The sequence below is a fragment of the Plectropomus leopardus genome, chromosome 18, assembly GCF_026936395.1.
Source record: "Plectropomus leopardus strain MGB_pleo_1.0 chromosome 18, ASM2693639v1, whole genome shotgun sequence".
NCBI lineage: Eukaryota > Metazoa > Chordata > Actinopteri > Perciformes > Serranidae > Plectropomus > Plectropomus leopardus.
Genome location: NC_142193.1, coordinates 33,060,001 through 33,080,806, shown reverse-complemented (window position 1 = coordinate 33,080,806; position 20,806 = coordinate 33,060,001). Strand labels below are relative to the sequence as shown.

The 20,806-nt window shown below is 39.8% G+C and overlaps 3 protein-coding genes across 6 annotated transcripts in view; 1 reads left to right on the top strand and 2 right to left on the bottom strand.

Annotated features, from left to right (window-relative positions):
• Window positions 1-20,806, top strand: part of plppr2a (phospholipid phosphatase related 2a) — a 193,218-nt gene that overhangs the window by 79,732 nt on the left and 92,680 nt on the right. The window lies entirely within an intron of this gene.
• On the bottom strand, window positions 7,757-17,787 carry LOC148186553 (uncharacterized). 3 transcript variants are annotated; one of them, XM_088069518.1, is made up of 4 exons: window positions 17,705-17,787; window positions 11,833-14,231; window positions 9,095-9,180; window positions 7,757-8,271 (listed from the first exon to the last, which is right to left on the bottom strand). In XM_088069518.1, exons 2-4 carry the CDS (start codon window positions 14,123-14,125, stop codon window positions 8,179-8,181), a joined length of 2,472 nt encoding a protein of 823 aa, XP_087925644.1. In that variant the 5' UTR covers window positions 14,126-14,231; window positions 17,705-17,787; the 3' UTR covers window positions 7,757-8,178. The 3 variants fall into 3 exon arrangements, 2 of the variants coding, with proteins under 2 accessions (XP_087925644.1, XP_087925645.1); XR_015774899.1 differs by lacking the exon at window positions 17,705-17,787 and having other exon boundaries at window positions 8,531-9,180; window positions 11,833-14,681; XM_088069519.1 differs by lacking the exon at window positions 17,705-17,787 and having other exon boundaries at window positions 7,757-8,268; window positions 11,833-14,680.
• The window catches only part of LOC121956833 (uncharacterized), a 10,595-nt gene continuing 9,419 nt past the window's right edge, over window positions 19,631-20,806 (bottom strand). Inside the window, exon 5 of the mRNA XM_088069520.1 lies at window positions 19,631-20,806. This exon is cut by the window's right edge and continues 724 nt beyond it. Within this exon, the coding sequence (XP_087925646.1) occupies window positions 20,317-20,806 (490 nt within the window). The 3' untranslated portion in view covers window positions 19,631-20,316.

The window sequence follows — 20,806 nt, the reverse complement described above, 5'->3', positions numbered from 1 at the left end:
AAATCGATCTTTGGCCGAAGGAGCTCTGGTACCAGGTACAATTATAAACATCCCTATGCTCGAGCATGGTCTTTGTTATGGACAATCCACGGCTAGCACAGAAGTCCGATAACAAGTCAGATTGGGCAAACCGTTCCTCACAATCACGCCCCTCTGGGTTTCTCATTGCTCACATGAATGTGAAGTCCACCAGAAGAACAATGGAGTCCCCAGTCGGCTCCCTTTCCAGGGCACCGCCCAGAGACTCTAAAAAGGCCCCATAGTCCGAACTGATGTTGGTGCATATGCACACACGACAGTCAGAGACCTCCTCTCCGCGACACGCAGTCACATTGAAGCGACCTTCTCGTTCTCTGGGGTAAACTCCAACACGGTAGTGCTCAGCCAGGGGCTCGTGAGTGTCACCGCACCCGCCCGGCGCCTCTCACCCTGGGCAACTGCAGAAAAGGCGAGAGTCCAGCCTCTCTCCAGGGTGTGGTTCCAGAACCGCTGCTGTGCGTGGCGGTGAGCCCAACTATAGTTAATTGGTACCGCTCCAGCCCCAGCTCCTTCCCCGCCAGAGAGGTAACGTTTCATGTGCTTAGAACCAGTTCGCAACTCTGAAGATCGGCATGCCAGGGACCCCTGGATATCGTTTAAAAAATTATGATGACAGTACGTCCAAAGAGTACGTCATTTGATACCTATAATGTGAGTGGAGTTTTTAATTTAATAACTTTGTACTGAGTTATTCCACTCGATACCTTAAAGGTATCACAGACTGATATCCAGCTGACATCCTGATTCAAAGCCATGATCATAAAATACTGATAGAAATGTGTCAGTGTGGCGTCTGATTTATGCTTAACATGGTTATAGAATCCAGTCTGAGGAACCACTTGTAAAACTTTCCACAATAAGGAACACTGTGTTCTTTCCCCACCTTGCATTTTTTAATAAGTCTTAACTTAATCGGGATGCAGGAACAGTGCCAGATGTAGTTTAGTTTACATTTCAGTTTAACGTTTATGTAACTTTCTATATGCTTTGATGCAAAAAGACAAGTCATCTCTTCATTCTCATTCAGCAAAAATAGTAATTGATTATGTTTGTTTTATTCTCTGTGACAAAGACAAAGAATGAACCCTATAGGCTGTTGGTTTGTCTAAGGTTCGTATGTTGGTAACTAAAAATTTGTTGTTTGTCTCGATTTTTTTTTTGTAGTGGACCTCATTCCCCTTGCAGTGAAAGCTCAGAGAGTGGTTGTCATCCTTATGGGAGGCTTCCTTGTTTGGTTTAGGATGTGATCTTCACTTTTATGCAATGCAGACTGCATACTAATCCCAGCGCTGTTCCATACAGTGGACTGAAAAGATTTTCTTGAGAGTGGAGCCAGAATACTGTCATTCCTTTAAATCCTAAAATAAAATTGGATGCAGTTCAGCGGCAGCCACAAGAGAGACAAACCGTGCAAAAAGCGGCTTTAAACAGTTGGCTGAAAGAGCTTAACCCAAAGTGAACTGCGTCCCTGATGCTCTAAGCCGAGCACCCGGGCCAGCAGCCAGTGGACGCACAAAAATGTAAAAGATCAGGATCTCGTTCAGTGATTTGTCCCACAGTGATCGATGACCATCCTGCACCCTGAACTACTGCAGCGACTGGCACAAGAAGCTTTAATTCAGGCAGTTTGGACTCATTTACTGAAGAAAATGAGTTTCCACGCAGTGTTGACAGGACCCATGTCCTTCTTACGCCATGCCACCCTCATTACCAGAGTGAGAGTGTGATAATTATCCTAATCACCGACCAAGTGTTTTTAAAAGTATTAATTATGGTTTATGAAAGCAGATTTTGGTTTAAGTAGCAGCTACTTTTGTGAGGTCGAGAATTAAAGAGTGGCTTGAGATGGAGCTGTTGTGGTGCAGTCAGGACGATGTTTCACTGCAGTTTGCTTTTAACCTTTTTTGCCTCTTTCTATGCAGTAGATTTATTTTAGTGAATAGACATTAGACGCATTAGTGAAGTGGAAAGTTTGTTCAGTGTAAATTGTGTCTTTATATCAAATAGTTTGGACCTGTAAACTAATTCACACAATATTTCTTGTCTGTTTAATCTGAACCAAACCTGAGATGGAAAAAAAAATCCCTGCTTCATGGGGCTCCACTAGTTGCCAACAACTTGTCCTATATTTTTTTAGTTTTCATTGTTAGTTGATCATTGATGCTGTTGCACACCCGCATATATCAATGATGGAAATTAAACTGAAGTTGCTCAGAATGTAATGATTTTTATGACTGGATTCTCTAAGCAAGCCCACAGTAAATCCAACATTTGGTGTTTATTCACATCACGTTTTTTTAAATAAGCTGCAGCAGTTCTAATCAAATGTTTATATATTTTCAAATATCTTTTAAATAGTGCAAACATGTTTTTGATGCTAATGAAGAGAGACTTTGAGGGGCAGATAACTGTAAGTACAAAAGCGGGTCAAGTGCTTCTGCTTAAGTGTGACATTTTTTAATTCTTTCACTCCTGCGTTGCAAAGCTCCTGTGAATTAATGTGACTAAATATATCTTTCAAATGCATGAAGGAAATTGCTAATTTGCTCAAGTTCCCCAAAAAATGTATTCCAAGAGAAAATCATTCTTCTCTCCTTAAAGTAGGAGATGACAGCAGATTAAAACGGAAGAATTTTAATGAAATCATGTAAATCTTTGAAAACTGCTTCATTACATTTCAAAACTGTTTTCATTATTTGTTTTTCTCTTTAGTGTGTTTATTTTGTCTTATTCATGAATGTATTTTTATTATAATTTAATAAAATTTATTTTTTCTTACATCACGTGAACGATGGGGTAGAGGCTTTGAGAAAAGAAAAACAAAGGCAGCAGGACAAAAAGCAATGGAGGCCATTGAGTAAACACACTCAGCGTCTTATCGTGCACCGTGTCTTCATGTTATTGTTGACTGTTGTCATGTGGGATCATGAAATCAGACAATCGAGTTTTTATTGTGACAAAAGAGAGCACTGGAGGAGGAGGAGGAGGAGAGTGAAACCAGTGGAGGGTTTGTCGAGGACAATGGCTGGACTAAGCGAGGCCATCTGAGGTCTGTTGATTCTGGTCTTACCTCATCCTCGAACCACCAGCATTTATTCATTCATTTCCCTTCAGGAGTTGAAGCAGAAGCGCGTGCACGTCCAGCTCTCGAGCGCGTCCCTCCGGTGAGAAGTTCTGATGAATCGCTCTCTTTCTTTGAACCAAAGGCAGTTTACTTTCTGTGACTCAGGGGTTTAAACCGTTATTATTATACATATAATATATGTATGATTATTATTATGTATTATTATTATTATACAAAAATATATTTAAGTTGTTTTCATATAGTTTATACACCACTGTGTTCACGTCAGTTTTGTCAAGTTTGCAGGTTTGTTATTTCTATTTATTTTTTTAGCTTTTTCCGCCAACTGTTTATCTATTAGTTTACTTTTTCTCACATTCAATATTTCAGCCATATGTTCTTTGTTACTTTCAGCTAAATACTTAAACTATTTATCGATGACTTTTAGCTAACGAACTACTCTAAGATAACTCCTCCAACCGTCTATCCATTAATGTTAATTTAAACGAACTATCTTAGCCATTTATCAGTTAGCCTACTTTGAGCTATTTCTTAACATTTGTTTTTGAACTGTTTATGCATCACTCTTAGCTCACTATTTTAATCATTTATCCATTACTTTTGGCCAATTATTTAAACTTGATCCTTACTTTAAGCTAGCTATTTCAGTCATTTATCCAAAACTTAGTAATAACAATTTAAACTGTTTGTCCATTACCTTTAGCTAACTATTATAACATTTTATGTATTTATATTTAGACAACTATTTTAACAGGTTTTTATTACTTTAGCTGACTATTTTAACTGTTTATGTTACTAACAATATTAACCATTTATAGTACTTTTAGCTAACAATATTTATCCATTACTCTGAGCTAATTATTTTAAACATTTATCCATGACTTATTGCTGACAGTTTTGTCTGTTTTTTCATTACTTGTAGCTAACTATCAACTGTTTACTTTTAACTAAATACTTAAATCGTTTATCTATTACTTTTAGCAAACAATTTTAACCGTATAACCAATAGTTTTAGCTAACTATAAGCTTCTTACTTTTTACTGAGTATTTCAGTCATCATTACTTTGGTTATCAGTTATTATTATAAACATTTAATTAACAGTTATTATAGCACTTTTCTATTAATATTAGCTATTTCAACTGTTTATTTTCTTGGCTACCTTTAGATAAATATTTTATTTTATTTCACATTAGTGCCAACAGTCCACTTTACCTTAAGCTGTTTCTGCTGTTCATTAATACTCTCAGCGAGGTGACTGTTCAAAGATTTGTCCATTATGTTAGCTGGCAGTTATTATTATTATAAACAGTTAATTAACAGTTGTTAGTCTTCTGATTAACTGTTTCAACCTCTCCGCTTTCTGTCCAGGTTGGGAGTCCCTTACCATATCTCGACTGATTTTTCTCCTGAGTGAGACTGTAGTTGTGTGTTGAGTCTGTTGAAGGGTTAATTTGGAGCCAAGTGAGAGTTGCTTGATGTTGGATCCTGACGATGGGAAGTGGTGTGGGTGGAAAGAATGAGTCATCCGTCATCTGTCCGTTGCGTTCGGTTGCTGCCGTTGGTGCAGAGCCGAGTCGATCCCTATCTTGCCTCGCCGGAGGAGCGGTGATGTCAGAGCTGTCGCTGCTCTGCTCTGTCATCAGCGCCCGCTGACAAAGCTCGTGGTATTTGTGCATCCAGGGCAGGCTGGGACATAATAATAGCACCGGGGGGCTTTCTTTAGCCCCCTCTGTCTCTGCACTGTTTGCCCCATTTTACACTTATTTTTCCTAAACTGGCAACCTATTAATAGCTGTTTTCTGGCTGGAAACAGTGCCAAAAAGTTGGACTGAATGAAAATGAACTTGTGTCACCAAAGCATCCATCCTCAGCAGATTTGTTCCCTCGTGCAAATTTTCTCTGTAACACTCAGAAAAAGTTTGTTACACTCGTGCTTTGCTTCTCTTTTCCTGGTGATACGTTGAGCAGAGTTTGTCTCTTTTTGAGAACAACACAGCCGTAATGTGCTCATGAGTGACTCACACTGTCAGCCAAACATCTGAAGAAATGACCACCCACATGCTTTTGCTGAAAATGACGCAGATGTGCTCTTAAGCAACTATTTTTTTCTGGTCTTGTTCATGGAATTGATAATGCATCTAGCTGCTGATTCTACTTCGGTGAAGTAAGTGAGTCATCGTTGGATAAATTACAAAGGTTACATAACTACTGTACTTTCTCAGCATATGTTTACCCTTTCTATCAGCTGACTTCTTGGTGTTTTATTAGCAGTCCTAGTCATGAATATGAACAAACCTCAATATATTGGTCTAGACATCACAAGTTTGGGTCAAAGCAATATTGGGTTTACTATCCTGCTTGAGATATATCATCATTTTCAGAATTTTATCTTACAATATACATTGAAGTAGCTGTTTACAGTAGTTCTTGCAATACTTGCATTTTAAACAAGCAATTTAATACCCAGAATCCCGAGGACATGTTGTTTTGATGTTGTCTTTGAAATATGGTCTCTTGATCATTCAGACTGTGCTGCCCTCTTGTGGTAAATGATTCCACATCTTCATGTTCGCACCAGATGAATAAACAGCTGTAATTACTATCTTTTTTTGCATAAGAATAACAATTTACCAAAAGCATTAAATCCGTCTGTATAGAACAAAATAGGAAGAATTAAATGTTGTTGTTGTTGTTGTTTTTTTAATTATCACTATGGCAAAAAAATCACCTAAAGCCCATTTGATCAGTTATGTAATATTTTTGTAATTCACAATGACATGACATGATATGAAATGATGTGCTGTAATGTTTATGTTGATGTCATCAAATGTTACATGAAGACCTCATTTTTATCTTAACTTGCAGAAGCTTGAAGATACAACATAAACATTTGCTGACAGACTGTTTGAGCAGCACGGTTGCCAGAATAAAATGTTGGTTTTGTGCTTTTCTGCAAACCTCTGTTTGGTCACATTTGTGCATTTCAGAAGTGTCAGTTCCACATTTGTAAAGTAACGTAACACATGAGCTGACTTTGCCATCAGGAGGTGAAATGTGAGGCGAGATGCCAAGCTGCAGATCGCTGTTCAAGACCAACAAACAACCAAACGAATTGTTTTTTAGTGCAAAAAACAGCCAGTTAGTTTGGTTGTTTGTTGAAACAGTCATTTTGCTTTTTAGCAAACCTGCTGTTGTTTTCAACTGTGGAGAGTGACACGAAAAGTGGTTGTCTTTTACTCAGATGTCGCCGCATTTCCAGCCATGATTGTGCCACCAGAAGCCATAATTTTAGGCCAAAACATAATCTTTTTCTAACCATAACCAAGTGAGGTTTGTGCCAAAACCTAACCGCACATTAACCACATGACCCCTGTAACTGACACGTTCTTATCATATATGACAACAGTCCTGATACTGATGCATCGATGTGTAAGCAGCTTTTAGCTACTGAACCTGTTCAAGGTGGAGCTACTTTAAACCATTTTATACACACACTATAGTATAGTATAGTATAGTATAGTGGCTCGGGCATCTAATTAGGATGCCTGAGAAGGACAAAGCTGCTGTACATGGGGCGCCTGCTCCAACAGATGTACGGTGTGTCCGACTCTAAATGCTGATGCTCGGGTTGTTGTCGTAGCTGGGACCTCGGGTTTGGCCGTGTCTGCTCTTCGTGAGCTGGTGAGAACTGTAGCTTGTTAACTCTGGGATATCCAAGCCAGGAAGGGCAGAGTGAAAGTCCTTCCTCCCTGGCAGAGACACTGACAGATGGGACTTAGACAGGCTAAGCTGTGTGCTCCTGTCTGTGCTGATTACAAACCGAGCTCCCTCGAGTAAATGTGATGACAGGTCAACCAAGTTTGCTTGAACCTTTTCTGATGGCTGCATTTACCGAGGACATCTTCTTTAGTTTTGACATAATACAGTGTAGTCGAGCCAGTCATCCAGCTAACTTTCCAATGTATTTCAAGAATGTCATATTTCATGTAACATGGGGAAAATGTACCAAAGTAGCCTGTAATGGAAACTCGCCAATTGTTTGTGTATCTGGTCTCAGAAACCTGTTTGGGGGGCACTCAAAATCGAAACAGAAAACGTATTTTCCTAATTGTTTTAACCAGAATAGGTCAGACCCAAATAGTTTCTACCTTTTCCCATAATGCAACAGCCTCTTTCCCCCTGTGTAACAAACCATAGAGAGACTCAAAATGACCCCAAAGAGACACAAAAGAGATGCAAAGGAACAGCAGAAAGACAAAATAACTACAAAAACAGGCAAAAAATCCACTAAGAGACTAAGAACAACCACAAGTAGACACAAAATGAACAAAACCCCCAAAAAAGACGCAAAATTAACTCAGTTAGACACAAAATTACCTTAAAGAGACCCAAGCGACTACAAAAAGACAGAAAACAACCACAAGGAGACACAAAATGAGCACAAAACTACCAGAAAAAGACACAACGTGAACTCACTTAGACACAAAATTACCTTAAAGACACCTGAGCGACTACAAATGGACAGAAAACAGCACAAGGACTACAAATGACAAAACGACAAAAAACACCAATATCTGAAAATTGTGTCGATGTGTTAATATAATCTTGTTGGACAAATTGGACTCCACTAATTGTGAAAGAGCTCGATTTTTAAATTTATTCACAACCCGAAGCACAACGAGAAATTAGCATTTTGCAGGAAGAAATGTACAAAATGACATCATCAGCAAAACATTTCATGCCAATTTAAAACCCATAAACAGTATGGCTGCAGTAAAATGACAGGTATACATAGCTCAGCTAATAGAGACTGAAAGAGAAAAGTCTACAGTAGTACTTTTGCTTTATTTATGTGCGCAATGAAACTACTTAAAATATATATGAAAGGGTTTTTGACACAGATACAGAGCAGCATTAAAGGAGACAGAAAGCAATTAATCCAGAACTACTTGCAGGATTGTGATTACACTGATAATCTTTGACTTTTGCAGTTCTAGCTGTGCAAATCATCAATACTCTATTTGTAGTGTTGAAGACATCAGGATGATCAATATCAGTTTGCCGGCTTCCCATTGATCAGGCCGGACTCCCAGCGCTGCCACAGAGGAGCCTTCTGACCTCCTGCTCTGTGAACTTTTGGCTCCTGCTGGGAGATAAGACAGGACAGAGCCGGATTAGTTAGAGATTAGCCTCCTTCTCCGCCTGATCCCTAATTTGAGATCAATTTCAGAACTAATCCAAGCATTTGTAAAAAAAAAAAAAAAAAAAAGTGTTTGGGAAAATTTTAAATCTAATGTCTTTCAGGCACTTTAAATTCAATACCCAATAATCCACTATTACAGTAAAAAAAATCATACTCATCAGCAGTTGTTTCTCCAGGATTTCAAAATAATAACAATAATTACTCTGTGATGCCAAGATCAGTTATTTTCTGATGGTAATCCAGCTTTTGTGTGTTATGGAGCCGTGATGGAAAGGCGAGCCCCTTATACGTGGGAGTGGACACGTATGAGGGATTCCTGGGAGATGTAGTCCACGATTTCACAGAGGAATTGTGGGTTAAAAACTTTCTCAGAGTTATGTGATGCAATAACAGCTCTTGTAGCTCCTGCTGCATCATGAGGGAGCCAGTTCCTGTGACCTCACAGCGTCATGTGACCTCACAGCATCATGTGACCTCACAGCGTCATGTGACCTAGAAAAGACTAAAAAGGGTTTCCATTGACGGTTTGCCAAATACAGCTTTTTAAATCGCCTGACATACCACATCATTAGAGCACAAAAACTTTTTTGAGATAAATAGGAGGTTTTTTTTTTCAAAATAGATGTGTTTCCATTAAGTTTATTTTATATTCTCAATTTCTGCAATCGGAGACTTGGTGTTGTACTCTTCACACGTGCAAAGATCTCACAGAACAATAGAGAACACAAAAACAGAACTATTTCCAGTAATAAACCTGGTACATCACCTGTGTCTGCTCAGATTTCGTCTGGTCTTTCTTGGAGGGCGGTGGCCAAACCCGTTCCAGTCTCCCCCTCGACTGTTTCCTGATGTCTAAAGGAAAGATAGAAAACAAAAAGGAGCAGGATAACACGAAGGGATCTGACTTCAGGCAGCAGTTTTCCATTAAACCATTAAGGATTTCACAGATCAACCCCGACTTATCCTAAAGATTAAATGTTATTCTCGAAGGCAAGCAGCAAACATTAACGTATTTGGCTAAGAACCACAGTGGTGGACTTACTTTGTAACTTTGTGCAGTTGGCATTTGGCTTGTGGTTCCAAAGGTCCCGTACCAACCAAATTGGAGATGGATCTCCAAATATTTAAAGTTTTGAACCACTTACAGGCGTTGGGGCTCATGCTCAACACCAGCTCGACATCAGTGACCATTACGTTAATAGGCGACAAACTGTCAGGGTCCTTTGACCATTCTCTATCCTGATTTGTGTTGATCAGTGTTATTACCTTACTTCAGTTTTGAGATATTTCGCTTCTTTTCTTCTCTCCAGAGTTTCCATTTATATGGGCGTTTGTCTTTTATGTGCGCTTCTAAATTTTTGATAATAAACAATTGACAGGTGGCAGATGCTTATTTTTGCTAACCCAGAATGTTTCGCGATTCACATTCCCCATAAATACTCTGAAATATGAAGTTATTGGTATATATATATTTGACAATGTGACCTTCGAGCATGTGCGGTCATGCCCTAAAGCTTGATAGCTGTAGCAACAGTAAATAAGGTAGGGGGAGCATAGTGTATGGTAGTATGGTAGTAAGTAGTAACTGCTTAGTAAACTGCTTAAAATGAGCAAGAAACAAGTGAAAAGTTACCTGAAAATTGCTAGAAAAATAAGCAATAGAAATTAAATGAAAAAGGAAAATGAAAACTAAAAAAAAAACAACTTAGAGGTGTTTGTAACATAATTTTAAATATAGAATCACAATAGTTATAGTTTTATGGAAATAAAATAAATTAATAATTTAATTCAAACCGATTTTCCCAGGTTTAAATGCTTGTGTAACTCGTGTAAATGTAGCTCAAGGCTGATGTTGTTTAATATTATAAAGGGTTAATTATTTTAGGTGTGCATTTAGCATGTTAAAACTTTTAATTGCATGCGTATTTATTTATTTATTTATTTATTTTTTACTGTTTATTTGACTCTATGAAGGTTACATTTTATGCATAGTGTCAAAACAGAGCTGAAATGTCCTCTGGGACACCACAGTGTTTTCGGGTAATAAATTCTCATACGGTATCGTGTCATGGCTGGTTAGGATAACACACTGCTGCTAACTTGACCTTAAGAATTAGTCATTTCCTCCAGTTTAGCCCAGTTTTACCCCCAGACACATTACATTCCTGTCACACGCAGCTTCAGCGTCTTCACCTTGAGTTGATGCCACACATCATTATCCAGGCGCTGCGGCTACAAATACTAACACGATGCTGCATCACGACACACTCCCTGACTGGCTGCACTGCTGTGTTGAACCTCTGAGCTCTCCTGCTGTGCATACAGGAGACGACAGCAGAAAAAAGCACTATACATATGTTCAATGAGGCCGACTGTCATCTGAAGTCATTCAAAGTTATTATTATTTGTATTCACACAACATCATACCTGCCCCTGGCTCCAGCTGGAGTGCAGAGTTGCCTTCATGTTGTCACTCAGCTCACTGGCACCTGCTGACTCAGATCAGATGGCTGCCAGACTGATGCACCCTTAACCGCTTGTGACAGGGCTGACACTAAGACGTCGATAAGACTGCTTGGATAACACTATGTGATGTTAATGCAGAGAGGCGTTCGTTAAAGTGCTCAGACGGAGCGTCAGAGGGCAGCGATGTGCAGTGAATAAATATCTAAGTGACATTCTCATATTTACATTATGCAGTCTGATTAAAATAATCCATAATGTTTTAATATTTTTCTCTTACTTTTTACATAGCACTTTGAGGAATGTTTACCCAAATGAGGGATTGGGTTTCACTGAAATATTCTTAATTTGGGAACTGTTAACCCTTGGAAATTTGAGCAGATTGGTTTAGTTTATTTCAAAAACGTAGGTATGATGAGGCAATAAGCAACTTAGCAAGACAAGACCCAAAGATCAGCAAGAAATTAGTCATTAGTAAGTAAAAATAAAATTACCTGAAAATGAGCAAAACAACAACAACTACAACATTAGTAGAGTGAATTATAAAACAAACACAAAAATGCCCCCCTAAAAAGTGCTAAAAGTATATATTTTTAAAGAGGCAACATGTACACTTTTTAATTTTTTTTTTTTTTAATTTTTAATAATTCTAAATATAATTTTCTGGACATTATGCCCTTTTTTTCACCTTTTCTCAAAGTAACTTTCAGGTCATTTTCTTTTCATCTTCCACTTGTTTTTTTCAATTTGTGGGTTTTTTTTTTTTTTTTTGCCAAGTTGCTCATTGCCTTTTCCACCATGTTTTAAAAATAAATGAATAAATAAACAGATGGATAAATGGATTGATATAGATATATATATATATATATATATATATATATATATATATATATATATATATATATATTATATTTTAGTATATTTGCCTGTATATAAACATAAGTATTATTTTACTCCCTGATATTGGGATCAGCACGGGCCCTAAAAAGCCAGTATTTAATCATGTTGCACTCTCGTATGACTGACACCTTGAAGACCGACCTGGCTCGAGCATTGTCTGGAGTCGGGATTTTTCTCCGTCGTCATTCCTCGGCCTGTTCTCTCCATACAGCGTGCATCTCTGTCTGCGAAGCTCCTCCTCTCTTTCTTTGGCCTCCCGGATGTCCTTCTCTACTTCTGGCTGCAGAGCCAGAGCTGGACGCAGCTTAAAGAAAGGGTTTTGTTTGAGGATTGGAGATTCTTGAGCTGTGTTTCTCTCCCTAGATTTGCTCCTCGTCTCCACAGCTGATGCAGAAACGTCTGTGTTTATGGCGTCCATGCTCTTGTATGGGCGTGTGTGTTTGTCTTGTTTTGCGTAGGGGGATACACGCGTTTTATCTCGAGAAGCGCCTGTCGGGCTCCTTGATCTCAGGATTTCGGGACTTTTCTTTGTCTCTTTGCACAGCTGGAGGGAGTTCGCTCTGGAAACGGGACACGAGCTTTTGAGTGAAAGCATCTCCAAGCTGCGTGTGCGCTCCAGCACAGATGGATAAACGTGACCTTTCACGAGTGAGGCAGGGGGTTTCCGGTTCCTCGTCGGACCCTCTGTGTTATCTTGCTGGAAGGCCTCAAACAGCAGTTTTGTCTCTTTTATCTGGCGGACTTCCCCTTTGCTGTACCCCCCTGGAATGATCCCCTGGTTGACCAGCACCAGCTCTCTCTGAATCTCCTGACTTATCTCCATCTTCATCTTCTGCTCCGAGAACTGCCGGTCACTGCGCTGGTCCGAGCCGGGAAGCGGCTCGAGCGAGATGTCGGTCTTAAAAGGGATCTCGAGCACATCGGGATTATCTGCGAGGTTGAAGACACCGTCGGCTCTCTGCAGGTTCTGCTTCCCCTGGGCTTCCTCGTGTATCTGCCTCTCTGTGGAGGTCACTGCGACTGAGAATCTGTGGCAGGTGGATGGAGAGGGATTTTGGGTGAAAAATGTTTGGTGAAGGTCAGTTGGAGGCAAATCTTCAGGTAACCAGCTGTCAGTCTGATTAACATCAGAGTCCCCGGCGTCTGCTGTGGCAGTCGTGTGATGCCCAGACTCTACAGGCATTGTGGGCGAAGACGTCCTTGCTTTTGTTTCTTTACTTTCATTCTTTTCATTATCTTCTTTCTCAGTCAGATTCGTCTTTGCTCCCTCATCCTCAGAAAATCTACTCGCTTCCCTCTCATCTCCACGAATTAGATGGACTTCTCTTGCTTCCAAATCTACTTGGACAACCTGTTGAGTATTTTCTGTTGAACATACGTCCTGTCGCAGCTGCAAAAGTTGCAGACGTTGAAGCAGCTCCTCTCCTTGTTGGATATCAGTTGCTATTGTCCTGCTTCCGTCCTCCTGCTCTTCCTTCGACACCGTCTCTTCGGAGATGGAGTTTCGGGACACTTCGAAGGTTCCACTCTCCCTCCTCACCCAGTTATGCTTTGTGAGGGTGTAGTTCAAAGATCGGGTGTCCACATGCTCTTCGTCATCATCAGACATCTCTGTTTGGATCTGTGGCTTATTGGTTGCAGCGTCCGTCGCGTTTTGGGTGCATTTGCAGAGCTCTGGCAGCCCACAGGACTCGAAGTTATCACCTGCACAGAGATCGGAGAGTGCCGGGGAATTTGACTCCACATCGTCGCAGTTTTTGGTTTTAAGTTTTGAATCTGAAAGACCACAAATATCCTCAGATTTTGTTTTGTCAAAAAACGTCTCATTGTCAGAGTTTTCCTCAGTGCTTGAAGGTTCCTGTTTTGGATGTTCGTCTTCAGTTTCCCTCCACTTTTCCTGCCTGTCGCTTAAAACGACACTCTCCTCATGATCTTCATTTGATTCTCCTGCTGCGTTATCCTGATCCTGTCTTCCAGATGGATCAAAACATGCTTCCTCCATGGATGTTTGGTCTGTTTGTAGAGTGGAGTCCTGGTCTTTGGACAGAGAAACAGTTTCCATAGACTCCTCAGATGTCTGTGTCGTACCTGTTACCACTTCATGCACCGCCCTCTTTGCTGCCATTACCTGCTCCTCACCGTGATGCCAGTCTAAGCCACCGGGATTAGCCTTAGCCTCTGTGGCGTCAGCTGCCCTTTTTGTAAGGGTCACACAGGAGTAATTCGCCTCTGTGCCGCCCTCTGCTGGCAGCAAAGGAGCCGTGTAGGGAGGAGGAGGAGGAGGGATGAAGACATCATCTGCTCCTTCATCATCCATCATGCCGTAGTGCTCGGTGATCACCTCGGGGGCGGGCGGGAACACTTGGGTTTCATCTCGAGGCGTGTCACCACACGTCACTGATGGGCTCTCTGTGCGAACTGAGTCCATCTTCATCCACAGACCGCCATCGTCCCGGGGGAACACACCTTGAGGGCTTGGTCTGGGGTTACGAGCCTTTGAATCGCTTCAGGATGTTTCTCCTTTATTCCCCTTTAAGACTCTTTTGGTAAAAATATGAGAAACAAGGAAAATTGTCAGAGCTTGATATTAACAATCTGTCATCCTTCATTTGATTATTTTCATCAATAACAATGATTGTGTTTTTATCAGAACAGAACCAGCTTTTTTTTAACAGAAATATTAATTTAGTTTATTTACACTTAATTAAAAACAGCATAAAATCCAACTGAATTAAAAAATAATAAAAATAATGTCTCAGCAGAGGCTTATACAAATGAAGCCCCCCTCACACATACAGTCAAAAAACAATTTAACAATATGAATTAAATGTGTTGATAATTTCCTTTTAAAATTTTTAGAGATCATGAGCTCTTTATAATGTGGACTTTATCACTCCATATCTGTACATTGCCGTATCTGAGGGAATAATGGCCCTATTTTGTTTTGTAAAGGCTTGATATGTTTGTGCAGAATAAACAGTTATTGTGTGTCTACAATTTTACAGCTGTATAATATACTGAACCAACATTTAGTTCACCACTTTCATTTTGCTCCCATTTTTCACAAGATTGAGTTAAAGATCTTAGATGTTATACACACAAAAGACTATCGTGCCCTTGATGAGAGAAAACATCTTCAGGACCATGTGGATTTGTTTGTAGAGAGTAATGAGGGGGAGCCCATCCTGGGCAGCAGCTCACTATTTATTTGGGGCTTCAGCATTGATACAGGTTTCAAAGGGTTTATTCCTTCAACTTTTCTCTTAGTTTCTGTGTGCACACACTGCCCTTCAGTCTCGTGGCCCTTTATGGGGATCAGGGGGGGGCATTTATGATAATTAGGATCAGCTGGCACAGCTTTCATAGGAACACAGGTGAGAACAATTCTGCAGTTTAAAACACATCATGAATCTGATGTAGACTTCTCTGAGGCCACCATGAACGACTTCAAGACAAAACTTAGGAAGATACTGATGAACGAGGCCCATTATTTGAATCAGAGTTTAGTTTAGTCTCATGCACATGGACACACACTCATGATGTACCAACAAAAGGCAGTAAAGAAGAAAACTGCAGACAAGTGAACGTCGATGTAATCAATACAGGTTTTAAACTTTAAAGAAATGCTTGCAGATGTTTAGGAGGGAAATGCATGTAACACATCTGTTAGGCCTCAAGAATACACACAGTGTTTAGACAGAAATTCCTCAGGGTGCCTTTAAGGCCCTTTTACATGTCAGCTGTGCTTTAATTATGCATATTCCCCGAACAAATTCTCAGGTACATGAATACAAATCAGTTGACATGCGGTAAGCCGGGAGCCTCCAGAGCCCCTGCAGCTCTGCAGCCCCACATCCTGTTAGTCCAATCCAGCCTCACAGTTTTTAAGATGCCTGTCTTAAAGTCTCCTGTCTTAAGACACTGCGACAGTAATATTTGCTCCAGAATAATTGGGAGCTGCATGACTTTCCCTTTTCCAGCCGGGTGCGCAGCCTGTGTGTCGTTTCAGTGACTTTTCCCCCCCACTGTGACCCAGCACAGGCCATTCTGCTGACAAAGGGAAAGAGTAATCGGCTTTGCGTGTCCGTTTTGGCACGCACATGATGTGCAGTATCTGCCAGCCTGGCTGCACACAGAGACTCTCATCATCTCTCCAGTTTGCCTGTCGAGAATTAGACTTTCCATTATTGTGTCTGCTACATAAGACCTGAACCCATCGAGCCAATTCTTGTTAGGTACAAGACACGGTGACTTGTGGTCTGTGATCAGTCCTCAAACAACTCACAAAACTTCAATGAATCCCCCAAGCTCTTACAGTTTAAGTCATTTTAACTCGACAGACTTATATTTGGGACAGGTGTCTATATGGGATGGGTGTTTAAATCCTTTCACACAAAACTGTTGCTCAGCAAAGATGGAAAATACAATCGAATTATTTATTTAACCGTCCGAAATATGGGCAGATTTGCTTTATTTAATTTATTTATTTAAAAAAACATGGGAAGAAGGTACTGAGCAACAAAAAAAGAAATAACCCAGAGGTTAGCAAGAAAGCTGTGAAAAGTACAAGGAAATCATCCATTTTATTTTTTAAAGAACACCCCCCTAAACCCACCCAATAAACAAATAAATAAACTGATAAATGAATTAATAAATAAATGCCTAAAGTTAAAGAAACAAACAAACAAGTAAATGAACAAACAAACAAGTAAATGAACAGGGGAAAACAGGGGTTTAAAATTCTAATGTAACATAATTTTAATATGTAATTATGGTAATTAGAAATATAGTTTTTCCCTGGCCTTTTAAAAATCTATACAAAAACAACACAAAACAAACAACAACAAAAATGAGAAAGTAAAACAAAACCAAACAAAATACAAAGTGAGAAATGACCAGAAAAAATACAGAATCATAATAATTCTGTAAAATATCTTTAAATATATAATTATGCTCTTTATAAATACAGTTCACTGGACATTTTTCCTTAAGCTTTAAAAAAATCTCCTTTTTGTGTCCCTCTTGTTTGCTATGCCGATAATACCGTCTTCTTTGGTGCTCACGGTGTAAAATTAAGTGAATTATTGAATTGCAGAGAATCTTACCAAGCTAACGATGTGTGTAGTGTGTCCATACTGACAAAAGTTTAAACATGAATACATATTTGTATATGTGGTTTAAGCAGCTCACTAATGTTATCTCCAGCAGTTCACCAACAACCCGGTTTCATACATCCAAATAACTTTTCTAAAAATGAACTGCATGGTAACCATGATAACCACAGCCACCCTTTAACTGAGACAGGCCTTTTTTTGTTAAAATGTGTCGGGCTACTAAAAGGGGCGCCGACTCGGGACTAGACCTTTAACTGAAGTTTTACAGTATTCCACTTTAACTGGTGTTCACTGTTGAAACTGAGAGCATAGAAACGCTGACACTGAGTAGTTTATCAAGATCTGTTCTCTTTAATATCATCCAGGTTTTATCTGGCCCCCTTAGCTGCAGGTTTACATCTATGACTCTATATTTACACCTGCATTCAGGAGCTTAATGCCAGCAGCCACTCTGCATTTCAGGATTAGCAACAGCGGCAGCAGCACACTGTATATAAAGCTCAAGCAACATATTAATGCACTTTAATGAGCTTAACCTGTTTATACCAGCCTCCCTTCAGTGAACATTTTGTGTGCTGTCGTTATGATGACGGCTCCTGTGAAAGACTTCCAGTGCTGTTCACAAAGATTCACATACTTTTCAGTGACATGCAGTTTCATAATCCCATTATACAATATCAGGGCACAGGCTGTGTACAAGTACAAATCGAACAGTTGTGTCATTCTCATGACATGATATTAACCCCTTGAAACCTAGATCTACATCAGTTTTCTTGTGCTATATTGAGTTGCCCTTTACAAGCTATTTAACCATTGAAACCCAAGGAAAGTGGTTCGATCTCTTTCCAAATAAAAAAATAATAAAAAGGCACTGAGAAATGTTGAAGGCAGAGACCCACCTGACTGCAGCGCCGCTGTCATCTCCTGTGCGTGATAATAGTATGAAGCTCGATGGAAATATGAACAATCCAGTTGATCTCCTTAACACCTGTAGCTTCCTGTCCTCTGGGTCATAAGATAAGATAAGATAAGATAAGATAATCCTTTATTAGTCCCACAGTGGGGAAATTTCCAACATTGCAGCAGCAAAGGGATAGCAAAATAGCAAGATAATACTGTGCAAAATAAACTATATTAATAAATAAATAAGTACAAAAACGTGCAGGATGAAGATGAAGGAAATAAGCACAGAGGACGACATAAACAAACAATATATACAGTATTTACAACACAGAAACTCAACAGTTAAATAAAGAATGTTCACAGTTGCATGGGTGAAAGTGAAATTGCACTTGTGGTATTGTTACACACTGAGGCTGTGTTACACACTGACGTCATGTGAGCAAACAAAATCCTCTTCTAGCTCTCCGTTCAAATGACCCGCAGCAGATATCAGGGTCGTTTAGCTGGATCTGTGTCAGTGTGTAACACGGCCTCAGTGTGTAACACAGCCTCAGTGTGTAACTCGGTGTCAGTGTATAACTCGGCGTCAGTGTGTAACACGTGTAACACGGCCTCAGTGTGTAACACGGCCTCAGTGTATAACACAGCCTCAGTGTGTAACACAGCCTCAGTGTGTAACACATGTAAGACGGCATCAGTGTGTAACACAGCCTCAGTGTGTAACACAGCCTCAGTGTGTAACACGTGTAAGACGGCGTCAGTGTGTAATACGGCCTCAGTGTGTAACTCGGCGTCAGTGTGTAACACGGCCTCAGTGTGTAACTCGGCCTCAGTGTGTAACTCGGCGTCAGTGTGTAACACGGCGTCAGTGTGTAACACGGCGTCAGTGTGTAACACAGCCTCAGTGTGTAACACATGTAAGACGGCGTCAGTGTCAGTGTGTAACACGGCCTCAGTGTGTAACACGGCCTTTGTACTTTTATGACTTAATTATATTTTTGACAAATTTTATCTTCCTATACAATTACTTTAATGCAGTTTTAAAGCTGATGTAGAAAACTGCTAATTTTACACACAGCACATAGTTGCAAGGCTATGAAAAATGAGCATGTACATACATTTAAAAAATGAATGCCAGCACACCTATTCCATACCAGAATAAAGTTTAATCAAGACAACATTTTGACTTGGATCTTCATCAGGTCAAAATGCTGAAACCACACCTCTGTTTATACACAATTCGCAGGCTGACAGGCTGCAGGTGTGGTTGAGAATGACAATCAATAAAGTACAGCCAAAAAAAGTACACAGGGTGAAAAAGGTGATACAAAGGGCATGCTGCAAATGTAAATGTATACTGCACTTACATCACAAAACATTAAAATTTCACCATCTCTATAAATGAAAAGCCCTTAAATATGCAGAGCTAAAGCTAAATGACTCAATGGAGTGCCGGACTAAAAGGAAACGCCTATTGCATTTCACGTAATTTTGCTTTTATTTTTTTCCCCTAAAAATCAACCAGTTAGTTGACCGCTGAATGGGTGTCAAGCTGTTTAAATGCAAAATGAACCCAAACTGACATCTTTATTTTTTTTTACTCAAGTACACGTAAACCAGACTGGACCCTGGATCGACATCAGTTTTCTTGTGCTGAAACATCTGACACATGAGAAAACTGGTTTGATTTCTTTCAAAAACACAGGAAAAACACAAAGACCAACTTGGCAAGAAATGTCCCGCAAACTGCAAAATAATTAGTGAAGGTTGAAAAAGAAATTTTGTAAAAATGAGTTGGGATGGATTATTAGATATGATTGAAAAACGAGGAAAAATGTCCAGAAAGCTGCATTCATAATAGAAACAAAAGAGTGATAATAAACTGAATTTCTTTTACCACTTTCTTTCGATTAGTTTCTTTATTTTTCTTCTTTTTTTTTTTTACACTAATTTCTTGCTAATGTGTGGGCTATTTCTTGTTAAGATGCTCATTGCCCTCCAATATATTTTTTAAAAAATCAATTTAAAAAATCAATTTGCTCAGGTTTAAAGGGTTAAAAAGCTCAAAATGTAAAATGCATATAAAATTGTACAAACCCCTCTTGAAATTAATTTTTGGACACATTGTTAGTTGTACTGCGTGTTAGCTACAGCCCTGAGTAGAAAGAAATTTTAAAAAGTATCACAGAATTTTACACGTCATTATTTTTTAAAATCTATTTTCAAATCAACATGAAAGTAAACATAATAAATCAAACCATGATTGGTGTTAGAAAAACTGATGCCCAAAGCTGTAAAATACACCTCTGTTCTTTGGCTTTTTGCATTTTTTGAGCAACGTTAAACACGTAATATTTTTGGCCATTAAAGCACAGACGTTTGAGATGAACTGATCTGCATGTTGAAACTCTCCACTTTGTCCACTAGAGGGAGGAAGTGGATTTTAATAGTCCCTCAGAGCTGTTACAAACTCCTAATACATGATAAATATCTCTTTCTTTGGCAAAGTGAAAAGCCAAAAACGCTCATACGACCACGCCAGGTGGTGGTCTACTCTCTCTCATCAGTCACTTCTGACATGATTAAAAAGGATTTCTTCAGTCATTTCTTACATGACAGAGCAGCACTGACAGGACTTGCGCTTGGTGGTTTCTCCTCCATCTGCTGCAGCGGGAGGAGATGAATTATCCAGCTTCTTATCGTCTTCTTCTCTCTGGACTTTGACACCATTTTCGTCCAAATGAACATCCTGAAGCGCCGGGGCGTCTTTCTCTGCCCGAGCTGGAGCCGGTGCAGGTCCAATGACGTGCTCTTCTCCGTCCTCGGTGATGATCACTCGCTCCACAGCGATCGTGCTGCCTTCCTGGTCCTCTTGGCTCTGAGCTTGGTTGGCGTCAGTGTATCCCAGGAAGACGAGAGTGACGGGGCCTTCCTTCAGCGGTAGATCCTCCACGTTGTCGACTTCTCCTGCAACCTTTCCCACTGCCACACTGTCCTCGTTTTTATCCTCAATATTTCTCAAACCTTTCTTTGGCCTTAGATCGTCCACGTTATCGACTTCTCCTGCAACGTCTCCAAACACCACACAGTTCTCTTTT